Genomic DNA, 25,003 nt, shown 5'->3' on the forward strand with positions numbered 1-25,003 from the left:
GGCAGATTCTTACTAGACTACAGAAGTCCTTAAATATATAGATACACACATATATATATATCTTGTGTATGCATATATACATATTTTTATATATTAGTATATGTTTATAGATACATATATATGTATACATAAACATTTTTTTTTCTTGAATGGCTGACATAAGTCCTGAATCCCTAAAGAAATAAGGACAGCAAAGTATCAAGAATTGAACTTCCAAAAAAAAAAAAAGAATTGAACTTCCCAGTGAAGTCCTATTTTGCATTCACATTGTCACAGGGACATTGAGACAGCCTTTGTCAAGTTCTTTGTAATCTAAGAAAACCATCCTCTGTCCGTTTTGCTTCTACTTTGTTTGCATCAAGTTCTGAGTCCTTGGTTAATTAAACTGGCAACCTCACCTTGCCCTATTGTCTAAGTTTTGTGGGTGCACATTTTCTGTGTATCTTGCAGCTAACACCTAACCTCCCTGAAATACTGCACACGTTCCATCTCCTCTGTCTTGGGTGTAGGAGGGAACACCACCTTCTCTCTGGACTCAGCAGGTCAGCCGGCCCTTCAGCTGCTCTTCTTCCTATTGTCATATCCGGTCCCACCTAAGGAAGCCCCAAGAATACTGTCTGTTTGGAGTGTAAGGACAGTGAAAGCCAGCAGGCCCAGCACCAGTCCTCGAAGGACCTTCATGAATCAAGTCTCCCCTGTATTGGTTTTCTCCCTCATTTCTGTGGCCCTGCTCTTCTGACCTTGAACCAAGCCTCCACCTGGGAATGTCTCTGACTCCAGCAGGAATTCATTAGAGATATTCAAGTACAAAGAGTCTCTTACCAGATGCCAAGAGGTCGTTGATGAACACGAGGAACTTCTCGTCAGCCACTTGGGCATCGGTCATGAGAAACACGGTGCTGAGGTTCTTGACCCCGGCTTTCAGGCACAAGCCTGCCAGGTCCGCCTGCAGAAACCACGGCAGAGATCTCTGAGAAGAGGGCCTCCTTGAAAAGAGACCCCCACCCACTTTTTAGGAATGGGACCATTTTCTTGTCTGTTCTCACAGGAAATAAGGAAAGACGGCAATGGGAGGGAAGGAGGAGTGTGACTTTGAACTCACAGGCAGAAAAATATGCCTCATTCCCAGGCCTTGATCCCATAGATGGAAAAGTAGAAAAAACAGTGGTGATCTTTAATTCACACAACCACCGTGGCTCCTGAACGAGTTTCTAGGACTCCTGCCTTGTGCAAAGAGACATGAGCTTTCCAAAGACAAGGATGGTCCCCTGTTCACCTGTGTTAACTTATATCATCACACAAGTGAATGACTTGCCCCAGGAGGAAAGCAAACGCTCTTAGTTCTGACAGAAGAGTCACCACGTACTTGGGCCTCCAGGCCTGGGTAGATGACTATATCTTATGATAGCAGAGTTTTGTGTTTTTTATGACTAGCTCCAGGAAAAGACTTGTATTGTAAAAAATATATGTACATGGGGGAACACACAAACACACTCATACATATGCACACACAATCATTTGGTAGAAAATTTGTTGTTGTTGACTTTGATGTATTAATAGATGTGCTTCCTATTTGGGTGAGAGCTGAGGCTCTACAGATGTCACTAAAGCAGCGGAGGTCTCCCAGATACAGAGCTTGGGAAGGCCAGGTTCTCAGGCAGGGTCTAATGAGCCCCTCCAGCCACCAGCCCAGAGTCTAAGAAGAAGGTGGACAGACTGTGAAGAGGAGATTCTGGGAGAGGGAGCTGAAGAGCTAACGCAGGGTGACAGGGAGCTGGGCAGCTCGGGAGAGGCTAGGTCTCCTCCTGCAGCCGCCGACCCTCCTACCTTGAAGTCCGGGATCTGGTAGCCTCTCCGCAACGTGATCTGGAATATGTCCATGGAGCTGACAAAAGCCGCCAGCCGGGTCAGGCTCTGCTTGCCACTCCCCCCAACGCCGACTAGCAGAGCATTTCCCCGGGGGGACTCCAGGATGCGATTAATGTGGCAGCTGAGAGAGAAGCAGAGACACAGGGCTTCGATCAGATTCCCCTCCGTCAGGAGCAGGTGGAATGGTCTGGGGGGACCTGGAACCCTTGCAGGCACATCCTGGGCTGAGCTTGGGAAGACTCAGTTAAGAGGTCAACTAAGAAAAGATGCACAAGGTGAGAGTTGCAAGTTAAGTTTTATTTGGGGCAAAATGAGGACTGCAGCTCAGGAGACAGCGGTGCAGAGACCTCTGAGAGGCTGCTCCAAAGAGGTCGTGGGGAAAGATCGCTAGATAAGATTTTGGTAAAGAGGGAGTTCAGAGCAATCCAAGGTTTTCTGCTAGTCTTGAGGAGCTGATGTCACCGTGAAGGGATTCAGTGCTTTTCTAGATATGAGGTGATGCAAGGATTGGGATCATGAAATCAGTTTCTGAAAATATTTATCTAAAGACCTGTTCCACCAGTTTCCTGGAGCACAGAGTGCCTCACTCTCCAACCTGGACTCTCTTCAGGGGGTGTTGAAGGTCCACAGTTGTAGCAGAACAGGGTTCAATCTCTGCAAAGGCAGAGAGCAAATGCCCTTGGCAAGCGCCAATTTGTAGTTGACAATGGTCCCCAAGCTTGGCCTCGCCTCTGGCCCGAGTGGACTAAAGTCTCCCTACTCTGCTTTAAGCCAAAGCCTCTGGTGAAGCACAGGTGGTGGAGGAAGAGCCCAAGGCAGCCAGGAGGGGTTTGTGATGGCAACAGGAAGGGCCTGGGGTTATATCTCTAATTATGTCCACAGGATGAATTCCTAGTGAGACAGTTTTCACGGCTTTTGATAAATGCTGAAAAACTGCACTCCCCCACCCCATTATGCTGCTGCTGCTGCTAAGTTGCTTCAGTCGTGTCCAACTCTGTGCGACCCCATAGACGGCAGCCCACCAGGCTCCCCCGTCCCTGGGATTCTCCAGGCAAGAACACTGGAGTGGGTTGCCATTTCCTTCTCCAATGCATGAAAGTGAAAAGTGAAAGTGAAGTCGCTCAGTCGTGTCCGACTCTTATCGACCCCATGGACTGCAGCCCACCAGGCTCCTCCATCCGTGGGATTTTCCAGGCAAGAGTACTGGAGTGGGGTGCCATTGCCTTCTCCACCACCCCATTATGGTGGCACTAATTTCTTCTTAGGTAGAAGTAGTCAAAAGTTGAGTCTACTATATTGGAGCATAAGAATATGTCAGATTGTATGAGTTGAATTTGGAAGTTAAGCCCATATATTTGGGGATGGATAGCACAGTGATGCAGCCACTGTGAACAGGTCGTATGTCACTAAATTTATCTAGTGACATTTTATTCCCCTAAATATTCTTTCCAGGTGCCCCAGTGGTAAAGAATCTGTGTGCCAGTGCAGAAGAGGAAAGAGACTGGAGTTCAATCCCTGGATCGGGAAGATCCCCTAGAGAAGGAAATGGCAATCCATTCCACTATTCTTGCCTGGAAAATTGCAGGCAAGTAAACGAAAGCTGAAGATGTACCACAGTACAGCTGGAGGAGTCTGGCTTACTGAAGACTGGACACACACACACACACGGACAGAAGAGCCTCACATGCTGCAGTCCATGGGGTTGCAAAGAGCTGGGCATGACTGAGCACACAATACAACAAATATTCAGGAGATTTTCACTGACCTACTTTAGCTCATTTTATGATTTTACTTTTGCATTTATAATTACTCAGTTTTGATATTCTGTCTTGTATCAGACAGATGTATACTTCTCCAGATCCGTTATTAAACCAGAGTTTCTAGACATCTGAAGAGTGTGTATTCTCAGCTTACTTTCTCTATGGTGCTAGCGCATTGAAGGGATTCAAGAAGTTTTTGTTAAATTGAAGCAGAACACCCAAGACCTTATCCTAAGCATCACATTTGGGGGTGAAGAAGTTGCAAGGAATCATCTGCTTTGTGTCTATATGAGAAAGGGTTGCCTACGGTGACAAAAGGAGAGATGGTGGTGCAAAAATGTCCAGGCCCTCTCTTCAGATTCAAAAAAAGAGGGGCGGAGTGCGGGGATGAACTGATGAAGGTGAAAGAGGAGAGTGAAAAAGCTGGCTTAAAACTCAACATTCAAAAAACAAAGATCATGGCATCTGATCCCATCACTTCATGGTAAATAGATGGTGAAAAATGGAAACAGTGACAGACTTCATTTTCTTGGGTTCCAAAATCACTGCAGATGGTGATTGCAGCTATGAAATTAAAAGACGCTTGCTCCTTGGAAGAAAAGATATGACAAACCTAGACAGCATATTCAAAAGCAGAGACATCACTTTGCCAATGAAGGTCTGCATAGTCAAAGCCATGGTTTTTCCAGAAGTTATGTATGGATGTGAGAGTTGGACCTTAAAGAAGACTGAGCTTCGAAGAATCGATGCTTTCAAACTGTGATGCTGGAAAAGACTCTTGAGAGACTCTTAAGACAGTAAGGAGATTAAACCAGTCAATCTTAAAGGAAATCTATGCTGAATATTCATTAGAAGGACTGATGCTGAGGCTCTAATACTTTGGCCGCCTGATGCAAAGGGCCAGCTCATTGGAAAAGACCTTGATGCTGGGAAAGACTGAGGGCAGGAGGAGAAGGGGATGACAACCATGGACGATGCCATGGTTGGATGGCATCACTGACTCTATGGACATGAATTTGAACAAACTCAGGATGACGGTGATGGACAGGGAGGCCTGGAGTGCTGCAGTCCATGGGGTCACAAACAGTCGGACACAACTGAGCAACTGAACAGCAACAAGGGATGAACTGATGAGGAGAGAGGCAGGCAAGGGGAAGGAAAAACTCAAGTAGGTTCTGTGGGCCGCCCAACACCCAGCTCTATTCTGGAAGGCCTGAAGTCAGTTCAGCATGGTCCATGCTATTCTATAGCTAAATGGAAATGCATCATTAGAGCTGAAGCTTTCAAAGAAGAATGGTGAAGTCTGCAACTGTCAGCATCGGACGCCAGCTGGGGGATTCATTAACAACCTCTGATGAGGGCAAAGGACTCTGCATTTAAATCACAAAGTCTGAAAGGAAGATCAATATTCTAAAGGGTGCCTGGGCTAGAAAACCAAGGCAGTCTGAGTTAAGCCCATTACTGAGCTTCTGGGAGATTAAAAACAAAAGCTGAAGATGTACCGCAGCACAGCTGGAGGAAACTGGCTTATTGAAGACTGGACACACACACACACACACACACACACACACACACACACACACGAGAGAGAGAGAGAGAGAGAGAGAGAGAGAGAGAGAGAGAGAGAGAACCAATAAGATGTACAAAAGAAGGGGCATGAGAGAATTTCCTTTTTTTTGTTAATAAACATAAAGTGATTCTAAGAGGAAGAGGAGGAGGCAGAAAAACATACATTGGAGCAAACGAACAAAGAAAAAGACAAAGATTATGCCAAAAGCAGGAGGAACAATCTAGTGCAAAGCTTTCCAAAGAAGCAGAATGAGAATGTGCTGGAATGGTGAAGGAAGTTGGTAGGAGAGAAAAGGTGCTTTGAGGGAAAGAAAACAACATCAAAAAGACAAAGACTCTAATCTCAGGGACTCTAATGCAGCGTAAAGCCCTCGACAGGCAGGACCCTCAAAAATCCTTACTTTCTGGAGGAGCAAACCGAGGCTTGGGGCAGTTGTGTCCTTTGCACAGTACTACTACCCGTCAGTGGCAGGATGAGGACCTGAATTGGGGCCTGGCTCTCAGCCGGGCCTGTGGGTTCCTAGGAAAGTGTGTACAGACTCCATCCTGGGCGCTGTGTGCAGTGGTGCCCGTAAGCTTAGTTATCTGTGCTTCTCACTATATTGTTTGGTGCAGAGAAATGTCACCGGCATGGAGTGAGGGGAGAAGGAGGGTCCCTACCTCTTTCTAGGCCCTGGGGCATATAGAAGGGGGAAGAAAAAACACACTTTCCTTAACCCAGGGATCAGTTAGGTTTCAGTAAGAATTCGGAAGTGGAAGACCAAGTGGATTTTGCTGTTGGAGACCCTGGGCAGCAGGGGGCAGGGTGGAGTGATTGTAGAAGGCAGGAAGGGTGGTAAATGCAGCTCAGATGTCAGTACATACTGTCTGGGAGGTTTGGAGACCATTCTCCATGGTTCACTTGATAGCCTGTGTGCTTAGGGCATGCTCAGTCACTAAGTCATGTCTGATTCTTTGTGACCCCACGGACTGTAGCCCACCAGGCTCCTCTGTTCATGGAATTTCCCAGGCAAGGATACTGGAGTGGGTTGCATTTCCTTCTCCAGGGGATCTTCTCGACCCAGGGATGGAGCCTGTGTCTCCTGCATTGGCAGGTGATTCTTTACCACTGAGCCACCTGGGAAGCCCATTCACTTGACAGGAGCAAGACTTAAAAGGACAGTTAATTTTTGAAACGTGTGCACTTAAAACTTTCGATCTCACTGGACTAGGGTGGGTTGGGAATACAGGTCCTCAGCCCTTCTGCTGCCTTATTTGATGACCTCCCATTCTCCCCTGGTGTCACTGTGGTCAGGACCAGGATTGTGAATGGCAACCATGTGCACAAATCCTGTTCCTCCAGAGTCTAACACGACACTGCCCCCCAAGGTCAGTGGCAGAAGCTGCTCTACCAGCTGCCATCTCGACCTTCACGGCAGAAGCAGTCGCTGCTTTCCCGATTTTATCTAGGTGTCCTCAAATGCCCCAGTGAGACCTGACACTGGGAAGGGGAGACAGCTGAAGAAAGGCAAGGAGAGAAGCACGCTTACACGTGGCGCACGGCGTCCTCGAAGAGCACCAGGTCCATCACCGTGTTGACTTCGTTGTGGCTCTCCAGGGCCTCCACCAGCGTCTGGGTCAGAAGTTCCCACGACTGGACAGGCATGTACTTGGGCTCCCCGATACCGTGTGCAAAATGGCAATACACGTTCAGGCTTTGGGTCTGCTCCACAGTCTCTCCAAGGTCCTGGTGATGAGACACAGGGGCAAGGACCCTCCTGACCGACTCTTGGGTCTGGTTCCACACAGAGTGGAGACAAACCTTATTATGCATAAGAAAATAAAATACCCAGTACCACTCACCTGACTTAAAAGACAGGGGGTCTTTGTCTCCTCACTACCAAGCCATTCTTGAAGTTTCAAAGGGACAGCTATTCTTTTTTAAATCCAGAAAGGAATTGTTTACTTATCAAAACCCAAATACTTGAGATTTTGAGAGGTGGAGATTGTTATGAAAGTGAGTCCAAGAAAGAACAGGCTTTCTAATGCATCAGGAGGAGTTTATGTCAGCATGAGCAATTGTTCCCACCTGCCACTCTTTCCTTCTAAGGTTCAGACTGGAAGACTCACTTGGGAAGAGGGTGATCAGCATGCTGTTCAACAGCAGGGGCATAACCCAGGAAATACATTTTAAATCACTATTTAAATAAATCTTCAGTCTCTAGAGTTGTTTCAAATGTTCCAAGTTTCAGACTTGTTCCAAATTTCCAGCCAATAGCAGTTCCAAAGTGGCTGGCTCTGCAGAGACGAGACTCTGAATTTCCAAGGATGCTGGTGTGTCAGCTGGGATGACCAATTTGGGGAAAGGACAAGGATACGGTCAGATGGTCTTCACAGGCCTCACAAGACTGAGATTCTATGGTTAATTTGTATCTCTTCTTGCCCCAGAATTTTCCACTTTGTCACACTAAGGACAGACTTTCTTTCTTTATCTAAATATGATTTTCTTCAATTTAAGGGCTGGATTTTTATCATTTTGGTGATCCTTGCATAATCACCATTCTTTTTCAGATGTAAGCAGAAATTCACAGGGCAATACTCACATCAAAAATTTTCTTGACCACGTCTACCTGGATCTTATCAAAAAGATCAAGGTCCTTCTCTTCCACCATCTTATCCCGATAAACCCGATTCGATTCGTGCAGATAGAGATTTACTAGGTCCTGTGAGGACTTGACACATTCCACGGAGGAGAAGAGAATACCCTGTAAGGAGAATAAACAGCAAAAAAAAAAAAAAAAATAACATAAATAGCAACTTAAAACTTCAACAGTTACTATTGATGGAAGCCAGTTATGCAACAGGCACTGAACTAGATGTTCTGCCAGACAAAGCTCACTTAACCACAGTGATGAACCTACAAAGTAATTTTTACAATAGTTATTCAGCATAAGGTGAAGGGTGAGATTCAGAAAGAAAGCAAGCGTGCTCTACGGTATAGGGTAATAAGTGGCCTTAGTTCAAAACCACACAGCTTTGAAGCCAGGTCTGCCTGACCTGAGATCCTGGAATTTCAACCACTACTTTCCAAATCACCACAGAAATGGGTGAGGTGGCTTCTTGGCTGTATTTCAACTCTACAAGTGCCATTTTGAAAGCTAATCTGGGTGATGACTGTTAATTCAAATCAGAAGGACAACAGAAGGCTGGAAGGAATATAGCTAACTTTTACAGGTCAGCAATCTAGTTATTCACCTCTAGTAAGTTCTCCTTCCTATACACCTCAGGGATCATTCTAAATATTTACTATTCTTTTCAAATGTCCATCACTTCCCTGTTACTATTAGCCAGTGCTCCAACCTCCTTTATGGAAAAATGGACACCACTGAGGTCAGAGCCTCTTGACAATTTCAAATCCTATAACTTAAAGCTCATCGATGCCTTCTTTGCCCTCACTGACTTCTGTCTTATCCTACAAGAAAAGGAGTCCTTTAATTGTACGTCATTACAGACAGAATGGGCTTCCCCGGTGGCTCAGATAATAAAGAATCTGCCTGCAACGAGGGAAACTTGGGTTCGATCCCTGGGTTGGGAAGACTCCCCTGGAGAAGGGAATGGCTACCCACTCCAGTATTCTTGCCTGAAGAAATGCATGGACAGAGGAGCCTGGTGGACTACAGTCCATGGGGTCACAGAGTCAAGACACAACTGAGCAACTAACACTTTCGCTACAGACAGAATGATGCTCAGATTCACCTGCATGGCATGAAGATCGGGTCATAACAAGAGGTGAAAGGCTGACGATTAATGATCTAAGTAACCATGTCAAGAAGATAGAAGAACAAGAACAAACTCATCTCGATCCTAGAGTAAGTAGGAAGAAAGAGATTATAAAGAAAAGAGCAAATTTTAATAAATTTGTATACAAAAATGTATCAAATAGAGATAACCAATAAAATCAAACACATAATATTGACATACATCTCTTTTTCAGTTTCTTTGGAAAAGACTAGCACAATTAGCCCTACTCTCTAGCAGGGCTGATTGAAGATAAAAAGAGAAAAACAGAGAAGGTACACATAATCAATAGCCAGAACAAAAAAAAGGAGCACATGTCAGACAAAACAGATACTTAAAAGATAACAACAGGATACTGTAAACAATTTTATGCTAATAAATTAGAAGCTGATGACACTGACATCTGACCACAACTGATGCAAAAAGAAGGAGAAAATGTGAATTGCCTAATTTGTATTTAAAAAATGGAATTTATAATGGAAAATCTTTCACAAAAAAACTCCAGATGGTTTCATCACTAAACTCTTCTGACATTTAATGAAGGTACAATACAGTGTCTTAAAAAATCTTCCTGAGAGTAGAAATAGAGGAAACGGTTCCCAATGCATTTTATGAGGACTTCATAGCCTTAGAACACTGGAAGAAAGAAAAATGATAAGAAAATCATATTAATATAGGTGCAAACATTATAGAGAAAAAAATAATGAATGGAATCCAGAAAATAAAGTAAGTTCACCATGTTAACAACTCAGTTGGGTTGATTACTAAAAAATAATCAATGTAATTTATCCCATTTCCACAAAAAAAAAAGAGAAAAAGATAGATACAGTGATTTCAACAGATATAGAAAAATCATTTAAGTTTCAACATATATTCATGATAAAAAAAAAACTCTTAGTAAACTATAAACGGAAAGAAATTTTCTTAAACTGGTAAAGAGCATCCATGAAAATCTATAGTAAGCATCACACTTAACAGCCAACTATTGTAAACACTTGCCCTTAAAATTAGGAATGCTGTGCAAGGCCACTCTCACTATGTCTCTTCCTTGAGGCGGCAGGTAAGAAAAAGCAACGGGAAGACTTAAGGGTCAGAAAGAAAGGAATTGTTACTATGATTCATTTTTACCAATGGCATGATTGTGTATATAGGTGCAAACATAATATTGAACAAAAGTACACAAGCGTATTTTCCATACAATTTGCATATAAAGTCCCAAAACAGGCTGAAATAACATATGGGGCTAGAAGTCCAGACAGTACTTGAGCTCTGAGAGGAGAAGAAGGAGTGAGTGGAGGACTTCCCTGGTGGCCCAGTGGTTAAGAATCCATCTGCCAAAGCAGGAGTCACAGGTTCTGTCTCTGGTCTGGGAAGAGCCCACATGCCACGGGTCAACTAAGCTGGTTTGCCACAACTACAGACCCCATGCTCTAGAGTTCAGGAGCCACAACTACTGAAGCCCGTGCAACTTGGAGCTCACGAACCACAACAAGAGAAGCCACCACAATGGGAAGTCGCGGCACTTCAACTAGAGAAAGCCTGCACGCAGCAACAAAGACCCAATGCAGCCAAATAAATAGGGAAGTACAATGAAAAGAAAAGCTTCATTTTTTTTTTAAAGAGTGAATAGAAGAAAGAAAAACAAGGGGTTTCAGGGATGCTGGCAATGTACTTCTTTTTTAAAAAATGTATTTATTGGGAAAGTAGTTCTTGACTTGAGTTATGGTTATGTAGCTGTGATGATTTTGTGACAATTAACTGAGACGTGTGTTCATGACTTTGGCGCTTTTCGGCTTGGATGTGAGACTTTTAAAAAAGTTTATTTTAGAGAAAGACAGAAATCTCAGTGGGTCTGTTTGGCCCCTGCCTGCTTCCTGGATTTCCTGGGTACCAGCCCTGTGTGAGGTGTGGACAGCGGAGAAGGAGCCCCACCACCAGTGCTGACCCTGGGAGTGAGGAGAGCCATCAGCTGAAGTTTACAAGCCCCATTACAGCCAGATGCTCAGGCTGACTGACAATTAAGGGCTGAGTCGATGAGAGTGTGTCAAGGGCAAACTTTGCACCAACTCAGACAGTTTTGTGTAGCACTGAGATGGGAATGCTTAATGATTTCTGCTCAGAGCACGATCAAGTTCTGTCCCGATGTCCGGATCCTGGACAGAATGAGTGAAGCGCAGAGAAGGGCTGAATGATGGAAGCTTGGATCAAGCTGGATGGAGGAAAACGGCGTGTTCTCCAGACAGCACCTGTCTCCTTGCGGGCATTCAACCCTCCTTACAGCTCTCCTGTCAGGCCTTTAGGCAAGCAGGCTGGGAAAGGGGAGGGAGGGGGAGGCTGTAGCCAAGCTGTGGGCTCAAAATTCTGTTCTGGAGGAGGAGGGTGAGGGGCTGTGTCGATGGACGGAGGCAGGTTCTCCAGTGGGGGTGCACTTCCCACATTTGGGGCTGGGAGCTGACAGCTGGCAGGCTGCAGAGGTCGGGCTGGGACACAGACCCGGGGGTTGCTACTCAGGCTGGCTGAGTCTGGAAAAGAACCAGACTTAGCCCCACACCATACCTCTCCTCCTAGTTCCTCCCTGACTAGGGAGGAGCTAACACAGGCTGGACTGGGACCCTCCTTCCTCAGGACACCTTGGCAGCCTGAATCCCCACACAAGAGAGCTGACCTCCCCACTCATCTGGGGTACGAGGCTTCTGCTTGGCAGTTATGCGAACATACTCGAGCTACTGACTTGTCTGTGACACAGTTTTGTCATTTCCAAATTGGAAGTGATCAGTGTTGTACCTGAAATGGTTGTCTTGAGGATTAAATCATCAGCTAACAGATGCAGAGGGCATAGGACTGGCTCAATAAATGCCAGCTTTATTACAGACTGAAGCTGGACCTTTTACAAAGATCCTCTCTGATCTCAAAGTTCCCTCCCCGATCTTGTGGCTTGGTGACACCTACAAGGCCTGCTCCCACCTACTTGTTATTCCACCGACACCGTGCATACTCTTCTACCTCCCCGAGCATTCACGCTGTCATCTATGAGCTGGCAACGTCTCCCAGCCTCTGTTAAATTGGGATAATAATGTGTATCCCAAAGGGCTGTCGTGAGTATGAATTTCAGGTTGCACAAGTGACAAGCTGCTGTCCAGGCAGGAGCCGGCTCAGGGCATCGTGTGAGGGAGACCTGATGCCTCTTTTCCCTTTCATTCTGCCACTATGAGCAGTGGGAATTTGATCTAACGACTTAACTCCTTTTTGTTCATTTGGAAAATGCAGACGGTGACACCTGTGTCTCATCCCACTCCAGTGAGATTTAAGAGATGGCTGGTGTGATTAAAAAATAAAAAAGTGCCTTCCCTGGTAGTCCAGTGGTTAAGAATCCACCTGCCAAAGCAGAAGACACAAGTTCAATCCTTGGTCCAGGAAGACCCCCTGTGCTATGGGGCAACTAAGCCTGTGTACCACAACAACCGAGCCTGTGCTCAGAGCCTGTGCTCAGCAACAAGAGAAGCCACCGCAACAAGAAGCCCGTGCGCCGCAACCAGAGAGTAGCCCCCGCTTGCCACCACTAGAGGAAGCCCGAGTGCAGCCATGAAGACCCAGAGCAGCCAAAAATAAATACATACATAAATAAAATTTTTAAAAGTCTTTCTCAATGAATACTTGATAAATGGGAGGTGAGGGTGGAGATGCACAGACATTGCCACTGTCCAGGTCTGAGGGACACGGGGCTGGGTCCTTCTTGTTGCCTTAACTGTCTTAGGCTGTTTCATCAAAAGGATGGATGAGGACAGAATGGCATATTGGAAGGGGGACCTGAAGACCTAGGTTCTAGTCCAGTTCCTTCCCTGGCTGGCTGTGTGCTCTTAGGCAAATCAGTGTAAGCTCTGTGGGCCTGTTTCCTCATTTATAAGTTAATAAGTGAATGTTTGGAGGCACCTGACCCAGGAGCGCCATCCTGGGTCAGGTCACATGTGCTCTCAGAGACTTGGCCTGGCTGTGGGGCTCAGTGGTCCACCCTCTGGGTGAGCCTTTTGGGAACGCTGCTCTCAGATCACTGAACTAATGTTCAGTGGGTTTCTGCTCCTTACGACCACGGAACCCGCAAGCCCTATGGCCTCAGTGCCTGGACTTTTGCTAGTCTGAGGTTTCCCAGAGTCCTACCTGCACAGGTAGTGCCCTGAGTGTTGCCGTTGCTCAGTCACTAAGTCACGTCCATCTCTTTGCAACCTCGTAGACTATAACCCACCAGGCTCTCCTGTCCTCCACTGTCTCCTGGAGTTTGCTCAAATTCATGTCCATTGAGTTGGTGATGCTATCTGACCATCTTATCCTCTGCCACCCACTGCTCCTTTTGCCTTCAGTCCTTTCCAGCATCAGGGTCTTTTCCAATGAGTCGGCTCTTCACCCTGGGTAATTATCAATGTGCTCCCCATGGAGGGTCAAGCCTTGCTCCCTGGTCAAGTTGACATTTCCCTACAGGTGTGGCCTCTGCTTGGTATAAAAGGCACTTTCCCTCAAAAATGGCTCAGAGCTGTCCTGGAGAGGGGTCCCTCTGAGTAGTTTCTGCAGATTCTCCTCCAGGATGGGAGGGTTATGGACCCATGATGTGAGGACGGGTTACCTGAGCAAGGGGAAGAAGGGGCCGGGTTTGCTGCACTGCCCTCTGGAGGTTTCGATAGTGAGGAGCCGAGCGATTGGAAGCACCAGGCAGACACAGGCCATCCCTAGTTAGAAGAGCATCACTATTTTGAAATGGTTTTGACCTGGGAAATAACCCAGAGTTTTTAGGACTGAGGCATCCCAGAGGCTGGAGGATGGTGTCTTAGGAGTAGCACCACATGGCTTCTATAGGAGGCAGAGCCCTCCTGCATGGTTTGGGGGACGTTCTCTTGCAACTCAAGAAAGATGGGTGGACCAACAGGGCGTGCAAAATATTTTTATCTTTCTTCCGTGCCACTCTCTTTTCCTAGGCTGAAATCATTACATAACATTATCTTTGAAATGCTGAGCCACATTCAGCTTGAAGGAACCAACTCAAAAAATGCATCCGGCTTACTGAGAAGTAACTCGATCGACTAATAGAATTCTATATTTTAAAAAATGTTGGCTGTGCTGGGTGTTGGTCACTACAAGGGCTTTTTCTTTAGTTGCAGAGAGTAGAGGCTACTCTCTAGTAGAGGTGCTTGGGCTTCTCATTGCAGTGGCTTCTCTTGTTTTGGAGCACAGGCTGTAGGGCACTCAGCCTTCAGTAGCTGTGGCACCTGGGCTCAACAGTTGTGGTGCATGGGCTTAGCTGCTCTGAGGCATGTGGGATCTTCCCAGACCAGGGATCGATGTGTCTCCTGCATTGGTAGGTGGCTTCTTTACCACTGAGTCACCAGGGAAGCCCCGGAACTCTGTTCTCTTGAATAGACCCACACAGATCCCACGGTACTCTGTATACTTAAATGTTCATCACCCCATAAGAACCCTGCCTTCGTCAAAGAGTTTGGCCAAGGATGGAGGGAACAGGGTCATTGTCAAGCCTCCAAAGGTGTCTCGGAGAGGTCGGACTCACCTGGAAAATGTTGGCGAAGTCCCTGAGGTTGAAGATGTAGTGGAATTTGATCGCTGTGGAAAGGAACGTGGTGGCGATTTTCTGGTGGAAGGTGAGGGCCAGATGGAGCAGCTGGGGGACGCTCTTGTGCAGCGCTGCCGGGAAGCTCCCCAGCTTGAGGTGCTGAGTCAGGATGGCGCTGTAGATGGAGGACAGGGCGTCTGCTCCCGGGAAGGAGAGGGTGAGCACGCTGAAGTGACGCTGCTCGGGAAAATAGAGCCACAGGGAGGAGGCCACGAGTTACCCTCTGTGGTCAAAGAACAGAAATCACCTCTTCTGGATTTGGATACGGTGGTCAAGAATTCTTAGAAGGGCTTTGAATTCTACATTCTGGCCACACTTCTCACATTAAACCCAAACTTAGTTGAGCCTAGAATGAATGAAGGGCTCTGGACCTCTGGTCAAAGATGTCAGTGTGGCATAGCAGAAAGAGAAGGGAACCTGGACTCCGGGTCCAAATCTGATCGTGATACTGAGAATGCATGTGACCTTGGCAGGGTCATTCACCCCTCTGACGTTCTCTCATTCTGAAGGCCAAGTTGAATTAGACTAACCCTATGATTCCATCTGGCTCGAAAAGCTTCTTTAAAAAGTGGTACAAACGAACTTATTTACAAAACAGAAATAAGAGTCACAGATGTAGAAAACAAACTCATGGTTACCGAGGGGGGAACGGGAGGGAGGTATAAATTGGAAGACTGGGACTGACATACACACACTCCAATATATAAAGCAGATAATAAGAACCTACTGTATAGCACAGGGAAATCTACTCAATACTCTGTAATGACCTATATGGGAAAAGAATTTTAAAAAGGATGGATGTGTGTGTGTGTGTGTGTGTGTGTATATACACATATAACTGATTCACTTTGCTGTACAGCAGAAACACAACACTGCAAATCGACTATGCTCCAATGAACGTTAATTATAAAAAAAAGAAAACAAAGCTTCAGGGGGTCTGGGTTGAGGCGTTTTTTTGTCTTCCTGGAAACGCAAGTCCACATCCTGTATGATTTACCATGTAAAGAGGCTGGATGGGTGGAGAGCCAATTTTCCCACAGAGACCAGTAACATCTGGTCTGGAAGGTGATGTTTAGGACTTCAAGGTCACAGTTCCCCCCATACCTGAAGCCGGGGGTTGATGGTGAAGCTGCCCGCGGTGGGGTTCATGCAGGAAACATACTGGACGTTCATGACCTCCTTCAGGGACAGTTTGTTTCGATCATACCTGGGACAATCAGAAGCCACAGGTGAGAGAGGGCTCAGGCAGGGGAGCGTGTTGTGAAGCTGAGCTGGGATGTGCCCAATCACTCATGTGTTTGAGAGGTTAAAAAAATATTAGACCCACTGGTAGAAACTGAGAAGATAAAAGAGCTGAGGACAAATCCCTAAGGGATACTATGTCTGTGGAAGTAGAACAGGAAGGAGAGACCACAGAGATGGTCAAACAGGTAGGAGGAAATCAAGGCTGCATGGTACCTAGAAAGCCAGGACTTCCAGGACAGAGCAGGCAACCACATCAAGTGTGTACGGAGAAGAAGAAAGATGGTGACCCAATGGGGTCTGCAGGACGTCACAGTAAAGATACAGCTGTTTGAGTAAGAACAGTAAAGTGGGGGAGACAGAAACCTAATCACTGTGGCTGGAGGAGTGAGTGGGAGATGGGGAACTGGAAACTGGGGAGAGAATCTAGTAACACAGAGGGAGACAGAGCAGCAGTCAGAAAATGGTATTTTTGAACACAGATAGCTTAGTTGGTAAAGAATCCGCCTGCAATGCAAGAGACTCCGGTTCTATTCCTGGGCCGGGTAGATCCTCTGGAGAAGGGATAGGCTACCCTCTCCAGTATTCTTGGGCTTCCCTGGTGGCTCAGCTGGTAAAGAATCCACCTGCAACGAGGGAGACCTGGGTTCGATCCCTGGGTTGGGAAGATCCCCTGGAGAAAGGAAAGGCTACCCACTCCAGTATTCTGGCCTGGAGAATTTCATGAACTGTATAGTCCATGGGGCCGCAAAGAGTCGGACATGACTCAGCGACTTTCACTATCACTAGGTAAATTCATGCAAGTTTAAATATTGATGTGAAGGAAGTGATCAGGAGGGATTAACAGGTGAAGTGAGATTTCAGAGGCGGAAAGAATAGATGCAAAGATGCTGGTGGGTGGTTAAGCCTCAGGGAAGATGTGGTGGGGGGAGGCACAGGGAGGCAGGTAAGTTGTATAGACGTGGAAGTTAGAGATGCAGGTAGTGAGTGTGGTCATCCACGGAGGCTGGGTGGCAAGCTTGGAGAGAGAGGAGAAGCATGAAGCGGGTATTTCTGGGAGCGGAAAGGTGACCATATGAAGGCCATGCAGTAGAATTTCCAGGAAGGTCTTACTGGATTCAGTGTGAGGTAGGATGGTAAGCCAGAGTTGCCTCAAATCACCGACTTTTTTTTTTTTCTCTCTGGTAAGTTTAGACCTTTTGCCATTAAAAATGATACACTTGGAGGAGATAACAATGGAGCTTGTGAGATGCTCTGAGAGACAAAGGCTGATATAGAGAATAGACTTATGGACACAGTGGGTGAAAGAGAGGGTGGGGCAAAGTGAGAGAGCAGCAGGGAAACATACACACTGCTGTGTATAAAATAGCCAGTGGGAATTTGCTGCATGATGCAGAGAGCTCAAATCAGATGCTCTGTGACAACCTAGAGGGGTATGATGGGGTGGGAGGTGGGAGGGAGGTTCAAGACGAAGGAGACATATGTATATCTATGGCTGATTCATGTTGATGTATGGCAGAAACCAACACAATATGGTAAAGCAATTATCCTCCAATTAAAAAAAATTTTTTAATTAATTAACTGATTTAAGGCATATGTTAGGTGTTCTCATCAAAGGCCCTGCTCAGTGCGACAGAACCACAGCGGGAGGTCCGGGGTGTGGGTGGGAGGGTAGGGGGGTCTTGGTTAATCATGCTTTGGAAGCTTGAAGAAGGTAACTTTAGAGATAAGTGGTAAAGAAAGAATAGGCATTTTCCCTTAAATAAGAGCTCCGTAGCTTCTCTGACCAGCGCCTTCTCTGGTGCCAGAGCTGAGCTCAGATCTGCAGCTCCAGCAGGACGAACCGGCCTTGGACCTGTCCCCCGCCCAGCCGAGTCCCTCCGTGTGCTCGCTTACCAGTGGCCATAGTCCAGGTGCTGCCTGAGGACCGTGTGAGGCTGCACAGTCCCGTAGGCGTCCACCTCGGGCATGTTCATGTCGTCAATGAAATAGACGAGCTTCTTGTTGCCTGGGGGACCGTAGTTTCTGCCGGCTTTCTTTTCCAGAGGCTTCTCCAGGACAGCTGAGGAGAGAGCCAGTTAGTGAGGGAAGGAGGGTCAAAGCTCAGAGGCCAGTTCTAAGACAGTCCAGTGTCAAGGATGAGCCACAGTGCAGTGTGCACGCGAGAGCTGCATCCAGGGGCAGGCAGCTCCACGGGACCAGAGGGGAGGCGGGTGATGACCAGCCAGGGGTGGCGACAGCAGCGCCCAGGCCTTGGCCATCTGACTGTGCACGTGTTAGGTTTGCACAGACATTTATGGTCTCACCGAAGCCTTAAAACAGTGCAGTAAGATTAGAACCATCACCCCTTTCACAGATGACAGAACTGAGACTCAGAAGAATGAATTAACTTGTCTAAGGTAGTGCCAGGGTACAGATCCAAATCAGTTAAACTTCAAAACCCATGTTCCTTCTACCATACTTGAGGTCCACGGCTTTCTTTGCAGGCTAAAAACAGAAGTCCCAAGGCCTAGTACTCTACCCTCAAGGAAATCTGCAAACAACCAGATCCTAAGTGGACTTCCCAAGTGGCACCTGTGTGGCCTCCCGTGGAAGAGGGCATGCAGTTCACTCCAGTATTCTTGCCTGGGAAACCCCATGGACAGAGGAGCCTGGGGGGCTATAGTCCATGGGGTCACAAAGAGTTGGACATGACTAAAGTGACTTAGCACACACGCGTGCACACACACACATACACACACCTTCTCTACCTAGGACAGAGGAGGAGAGGAAGGATGTGGTTCCCCTTCCACCCCTGGACTGTAAAAGAGGAAATCCTGGATATTTTGTCAACAGTGTTCTCAGAGTGTTCCCCTCCTGGGGTTTTCCCTGAGGGAGAGAAGAAACAACAGCCCCAGGGAATTTCCCAGAAGCCCCCAGTGTCATGGATGCCCTGCCCCCTGCCTTGGGGTAGCAGAGCATCTCAGTGCTTTTCTAGAAACTAAGTACAGACTCTGTCCTGGAGCTGCATCTTCAATTATCCAGCCAGAGGGAAGGAATCAAAGAGTACATTTTCCCAGCCTGAAAGAACTTGTTCAGAGCAAATCTAAGAACAGGGTATATATATATATTTTTTTTTTTCAATAAACCAATTAGATATTTATGTACTGCAAGAACCAATACTATTACAGCTAGAGGCTCTAAGAACCGTCTCATCCCTTTTCTCGAAAAACAAGTTTGTAAACAAGGAGGAAGTGTCAACAGACATATGAAGGTGACAGATAGAAAGACATGTTCCTTTAAAAAAGCTTGAATATTCTAATTTTCTGGTCCTGAGTTAAATTAAGTGTTCCAAATAGGAATTAAATTTAAATTTAATTAGCATGCAATTAACATATACTATCGACCAATTAATCACCCAACACCTTCCTACCCCCCTTAAGACATAACAACTATATACGAGATCTGTCAAAATGAAATATAATTAATGGGCTGCCAAGGACACGCTTTTGTGAACAGTCCTTCTAATAGGAAATTCTCTCCTTAGGAAGACTTGTTTCTCCTCCTCCTGAAGCAATGATATTCAAATCAACTCCTGGAATTAAGCAGACCCTGTAATTTGGGTTGATTACACTTTTTATGCTACTTGAGGACGGTTGAGGAGAAAAGCATGTCACTTAGGAAGAAGTGGGCTTGGAATACACCAGATTATCTCAAAATGATGATTAAGAAAAGAGAGGCCTCCCCGGAAAAGGCACACACACTGGATCCCTTCTTGGCTGACCTCTGCTCCAAGTCTTATCTAGAATGAAACAGTAGTGAGTTCTGCTTCCAGGCAGAACTGGAAGAACAGAAGTGGGTTTACATAAGACATCTGCTCCTTGGAAGGAAAGCTATGACAAACCTAGACAGAGCATTCAAAAGCAGAAACATCACTTTGCTTACAAAGGTCAGTATAGTCGAAGCTATGGTTTTTCCAGTATTGTATGGATGAGAGAGTTGGACCATAAAGAAGGCTGAGTGCCAAAGAATTGATGCTTTTGAACTGTGATGCTGGACAAGACTCTTGAGAGTCCTTAGGACTGCAAGGAGATCAAACAAGTCAATCCTAAAGGAAATCAATCCTGAATATTCATTGGAAGGACTGATGCTGAAGCTGAAGTTCAATCCTTTGGCCACCTGATGGAAAGAGCTGACTCATGGAAAAGACCATGATGCTGGGAAAGATTGAGAGCAGGAGGAGAAGGGGGTGACAGAGGATGAGATGGTTGGATGGTATCAGTGACTCAATGGACATGAGTTGGAGCAAGCTCCAGGAGATGGTGAAGGACAGGGAAGCCTGGCCTGCTATAGTCCATGGGGTCACAAAGAGTCAGACACAACTGAGTGGCTGAACAACAACACTGCTACCATCCTTGTCCACTCATTCTCACACCTGGTGTCCATGACATCCTCCCAAATGATCTTCCTGCTTTTGCCCTTAGATTCCTACGCTGTTCTCAAGACAGCAGGCAGAGGTATCCTTGTAAGATGTAAATCACACTGTGCCAGTCCCATGCTTAAACCCCCCAGTGGCGTCCCATCTCACTTGGAGCAAAAGCCTGTCTGGTTACGTGGGCAAACCTCCCATGTTGGTTTTTCTCTCCCACTGCTCCTGCCTTCACTCCCTCTGCTCCAACCATCCTGTTTCTGGCTCACTAGTCACCCATGGCCATGGTGTCTTTGCTCTGGCTGCTTCCTTTGTCTGCAATCTTTTCTCCTAAATGCCAGAAGTTTGCTCCCTCACTTACATCAGGCATTTACTTACTCAAATGCCATCTTTTTAGGAAGCCCTTCCCTAGCACTTGAGCACAAATTAAAGCACCCCCCCCACCCCCGGCAACCTCCTATTTCTGGCCCTGACTTCGTTTTCCTCCATTAACACTTATTACCACTTAATATCCTGTATATCTTACTTATTCATCTTGTTTATTATCTCAGTGCCTCCACATTATAAACTCTAAAAGGCCAGGAATCTTTCTCTTTTTTCCTCATTGTCATGACCCCAGCACCTAGGATATTATTTATCACGAAGGAAGGTATTCAAAAACTGATTAAAGAATGAATGAATACATGGCTTAATATGATGGCAAACTCCATGAATAAGTAAAGAAAGGTTTATCATATCCTCTTTGTAACTAAAGAATCAGAGGCTGACACAGGCTAAATGCGATGCTGGAATTAGAACCCAGGGCTCTTGATACTGATCCCGATGCTTCTTTCACATGGCTGGGGAAGAGAGACCTTGTGAGCCCTTCTCACTCATCCCAGGATTCCTCCAGGCTCTGAGCACCAGAGCCCTGCAGTCATTCATTTGCTGGGCATCACTAGGGACCTGGGTCTGTATGGAGGAAGTGACATGCACCATATCACTGAGCCTTCAGAGCAGCCCTAGCATGTATTATTATCACCTTTAAAAACATCTCACATAAAAAAAAAAAAAAATCTCTCAACAAAAGAGAAAACTGAGCTTTAGGGAAATAAAGGGACTTTATTCAAGGTCATCCAGCTACTGAGGACAAAGTCAGGATTCTAACCCAGCTCTGCTTGACTATGGAAACTTATGTACCCACCATAGCACACTGCTTCTGAAACGTTACTACGACCTGGCTCCTGTCCTTCAAAAACCCCTGGTTTAGTTAACACGCTGCCTGACCAAGTTTTTTGACAGAGATGGTTAATAATTAATCATGTCTTCACTTTGCATTGGCCTGATTTGTGTTTCTGTGTTTGAACTCTTTTTCCTTAGTATTATCCAAATTTTCACATGTTAAGACATTTTAGTTATATTGTAAGGGCTCTTCATTTTTTCTTTCAAAGAAAAACATGTTTTGCATGATTATAAAATAATACATACTCATTATATAAAGATTGGAAAGCATAGAGAATCATAATGATGAAAATGAAAATTGCCCATAATTCTATCACCTAGCAGTAAGCATAACTTTCAATATTTTGTTCTATTTCACTCTAGTGTATTTCCTCTGTTAGGTTTTTTTCCTTTACAAAATAAGAATTATACTGTATATTCTGCCTGTGTATGTTGTTTTTCATTTCATATATTATAAACCTTTTTATATGATAATACCTAGCCTACTAGAACATGATTTTTAATTGCTGCATTGCATTCCATAATTTGGAGGTGCTAAAATTTATGGGATGATTTCCCTATAGTCTTAAACGTGTTGTTTTCAATTTCTTTATGTTTTGAATCCCCATTTGAAGTAGAGCATCTTGTCTACTAGAAGGTAAGTCTTTGATGATTTAATTCTGTGTCATCTCCTTTTGGACTTCCCTGGTGGCTCAGCTGGTAAAGAATTCACTTGCAATGTGGGAGACCCTGGTTTGATTCCTGGGTCAGGTAGATCCCCTGGAGAAAGGCTAGGCTACCCATTTAAGTAGCCCATCCATTCTTGCACTTCCCTGGTGGCTCAGATGTTAAAGAATCTGCCTGCAATGCAAGAGAACTGGGTTCGACCCCTGGGTTGGGAAGATCCCCTGGAGAAGGGCACGGCAACCCACTCCAGTATTCTTGCTTGGAGAATCCCCATGGACAGAGGAGCCTGGCAGGCTACAGTCCATGGGATTGCAAAGAGTTGGACACAACTGAGACACTAAGGACAGCACAGCATCTCCTTTTTGGAAGATATTCAGGCAAGTGCTGAAAGCTATCTATCTGATAATGTAGCTCTCCTTTGAGGTTGAGAGCTTGATCAGATCTTTCAAGGTCTTGTCCAGATTTAACTTTTAATGAACAGGTGATGGATTTGTTTTACACAAAGACTCAGACACCCGAGCTCCCATCTAATTAGTGTAATTACACACTCAAATATTTGTTGAGCTAATACTTCAAGTCGCAGTTGGATGTCAGAATTTGGGACTGTGATGAGCATTGCTTTGGCTCACTCTCACTGCACTGCAAATATAACCCCATCAATGCCATGACCCAGTTCTTTACTCCTCTTTTTCCCTTTCTCAACTGTCCTGGTGATGGGTCATTGCAAATTCCTTTAGTTCTTAAAAATCACTTGTATTTCCAAAATGAATGAGAAAAGACTTAAGCTATTTCAATAGACATAAAACAGGCCAACTGAAAAAGATTAAAAGAGATTCCAAACTATATAGTAGAAGAAACTTATTTGAGCCACTAATCATGGGTGATATAGTTACTGTAATGAAATAAGAATGGCCACATTGTCCTTTATGAACTGGCTTTTTGAAAGCTTAGAACTCAATCTGTGTTTAATTACAGTAGCCATGCCATCCCAGATCACTGATACAAACCCATCTCTACTTTTGTAGGAAAACAAATTTTAGGCACTCAATTCTAAAAGGCATGTATCCTGGAAACTTATAAAAGGTGTATCGGGCTGCAAAATGGGCATGGTCTTCAGCCTAGGTTTTTACAGCAGGTATTTTTTAAACATTTAAATTATCTTTGATCATCCTAACCTTCAACAACATCCAAGAGTGGATCATTAGATGATAACTCAGTGAAGGGAAAGGAAGTAGTGGGCCTGGGTCTGTGGTGTTCAGAGCAGCTGGAGGGACACAGATCCACCTCCTTAGCCAAGATGCCAGGGTTATTAACCTGCGATTGGTGCAGCAAGTGGTCAGGTTAAGCCTGAGAGTTTCACTGAACAAGTGAAGCGCCTCTTTCACTTACTGTCAAAGGCAGAGACACCCATGTGCTCCAGATATTAGACAAGTGGAAGCAAAGTTGGCATTCTCTTATGGAAATGTAGACGCACGACTTAATCAAAGTGGATGGACACAGTAGCTCAATGAAATAAGACAGCTTGGCTATTAAATCACTATGCAGCTTTGAGGGAAGTCACTTATGACCTCTAAGCCTCATTTTCTCATTCTGTAAAAAGAGAGACTGTCATCAGATCCGTGATGGACATCATTTCCGTCTTCCTTCTCCTTAGTTGTGTTCCAGCTAGCCTGGCCATGTGACACAATTTTGAACAGACACATAAATCAGTGGGATTCCTGGAGAGCTATCGTTTCCTGACAAGGGCACTAACTCTTACCTTTATCTTTTTTTTTTTTTTTTTTTTCCATTTGGAATGTGGATGTGATGGCTGGAGCAGCAGAGACTCCGCTACCCTGAGGGAGCATGTAAGAGAATAATAGCTATTATAGCCTCAATAGCATTGAACCGGAGAAGGCAATGGCACCCCACTCCAGTACTCTTGCCTGGAAAATCCCATGGATGGAGGAGCCTGGTGGGCTACATTCCATGGGGTCGCACAGAGTCGGACAGGACTGAGCGACTTCACTTTCACTTTTCACTTTCATGCACTAGAGAAGGAAATGGCAACCCACGCCAGTGTTCTTGCCTGGAGAATCCCAAGGACGGGGAAGCCTGGTGGGCTGCCGTCTATGGGGTTGCACAGAGTCGGACAGAACTGAACGACTTAGCAGCAGCAGCATTGAGACTTTCAAGGGTCTTCCCCAGCACAAGATGAAAGCATCAATTCTTGGGCACTCAGCCTTCTTTATGGTCCAACTCTCATATCCACATGACTACTAAAAAAGCATAGTTTTGACTATATGGACCATTGTAGGCAGACTGATGTCTCTGCTTTTTAATACGCTGTCTGCTGCTTGAAGTCAAAAGCATTACTGATAATACAGGGGCTTGGCATAGTAAAAACTTCAAATGAAGCATGTGCTATCCACACTGATAAGCAATATGAATGCCTTGAAACACAAGCCCTGTTTGCATTTGAAGGAGTTTTGAATCTGTTTAGAAAAGTACTCAATGGAGACCCCAGAGCTGGAAGTGATAAGAGAGGAAAGATGCAGGGAATATCAAGCAGCTGCCTTCTCTATAAAAGAACATCTGATTTGAGAAAAATGGCATCCGATGGACTAGCAGGATGAGTGAGCTGTAAAACACTCCTCTGGAGACCTCAGTGAATTGACCTGTTGGGTGAAGTTATTGCCCATTTGTAAGCTGGAACATTTTTTCCAAAAACATTATTTTTGCTTTAGCACAGCTTATGCTAAACGTCTTTTCTTCAAGCAAAAGGGGTTTGCTCATGCTCCTTTTGTTTTGGCAGTTGCAGCTCTGGGATTTTTGTATAGTATTTATAACTTAAATTTGAGAAGGATTTTAATATTGTTAGAATAACAGCTTCCATTT

The 25,003-nt window shown here is 45.4% G+C and overlaps 1 protein-coding gene across 7 annotated transcripts in view; it reads right to left on the reverse strand.

The window, feature by feature from the left end:
* Nucleotides 1-25,003, reverse strand: part of DNAH9 (dynein axonemal heavy chain 9) — a 285,306-nt gene that overhangs the window by 114,081 nt on the left and 146,222 nt on the right. For all 7 annotated transcript variants that reach the window (XM_086358784.1, XM_086358783.1, XM_086358785.1 and 4 more), the window contains 7 exons: nt 17,728-17,893; nt 15,694-15,796; nt 14,527-14,766; nt 7,781-7,942; nt 6,728-6,924; nt 1,828-1,990; nt 823-946 (listed from right to left, as the gene is read on the reverse strand). In XM_086358784.1, the coding sequence (XP_086214910.1) occupies nt 823-946; nt 1,828-1,990; nt 6,728-6,924; nt 7,781-7,942; nt 14,527-14,766; nt 15,694-15,796; nt 17,728-17,893 (1,155 nt within the window). The remainder of the gene's footprint in view (nt 1-822; nt 947-1,827; nt 1,991-6,727; nt 6,925-7,780; nt 7,943-14,526; nt 14,767-15,693; nt 15,797-17,727; nt 17,894-25,003) is intronic.

Source organism: Bos grunniens, chromosome 19 (assembly GCF_055505025.1).
Source record: "Bos grunniens cultivar Pamir isolate PY7600 chromosome 19, Bosgru_T2T1.0, whole genome shotgun sequence".
NCBI lineage: Eukaryota > Metazoa > Chordata > Mammalia > Artiodactyla > Bovidae > Bos > Bos grunniens.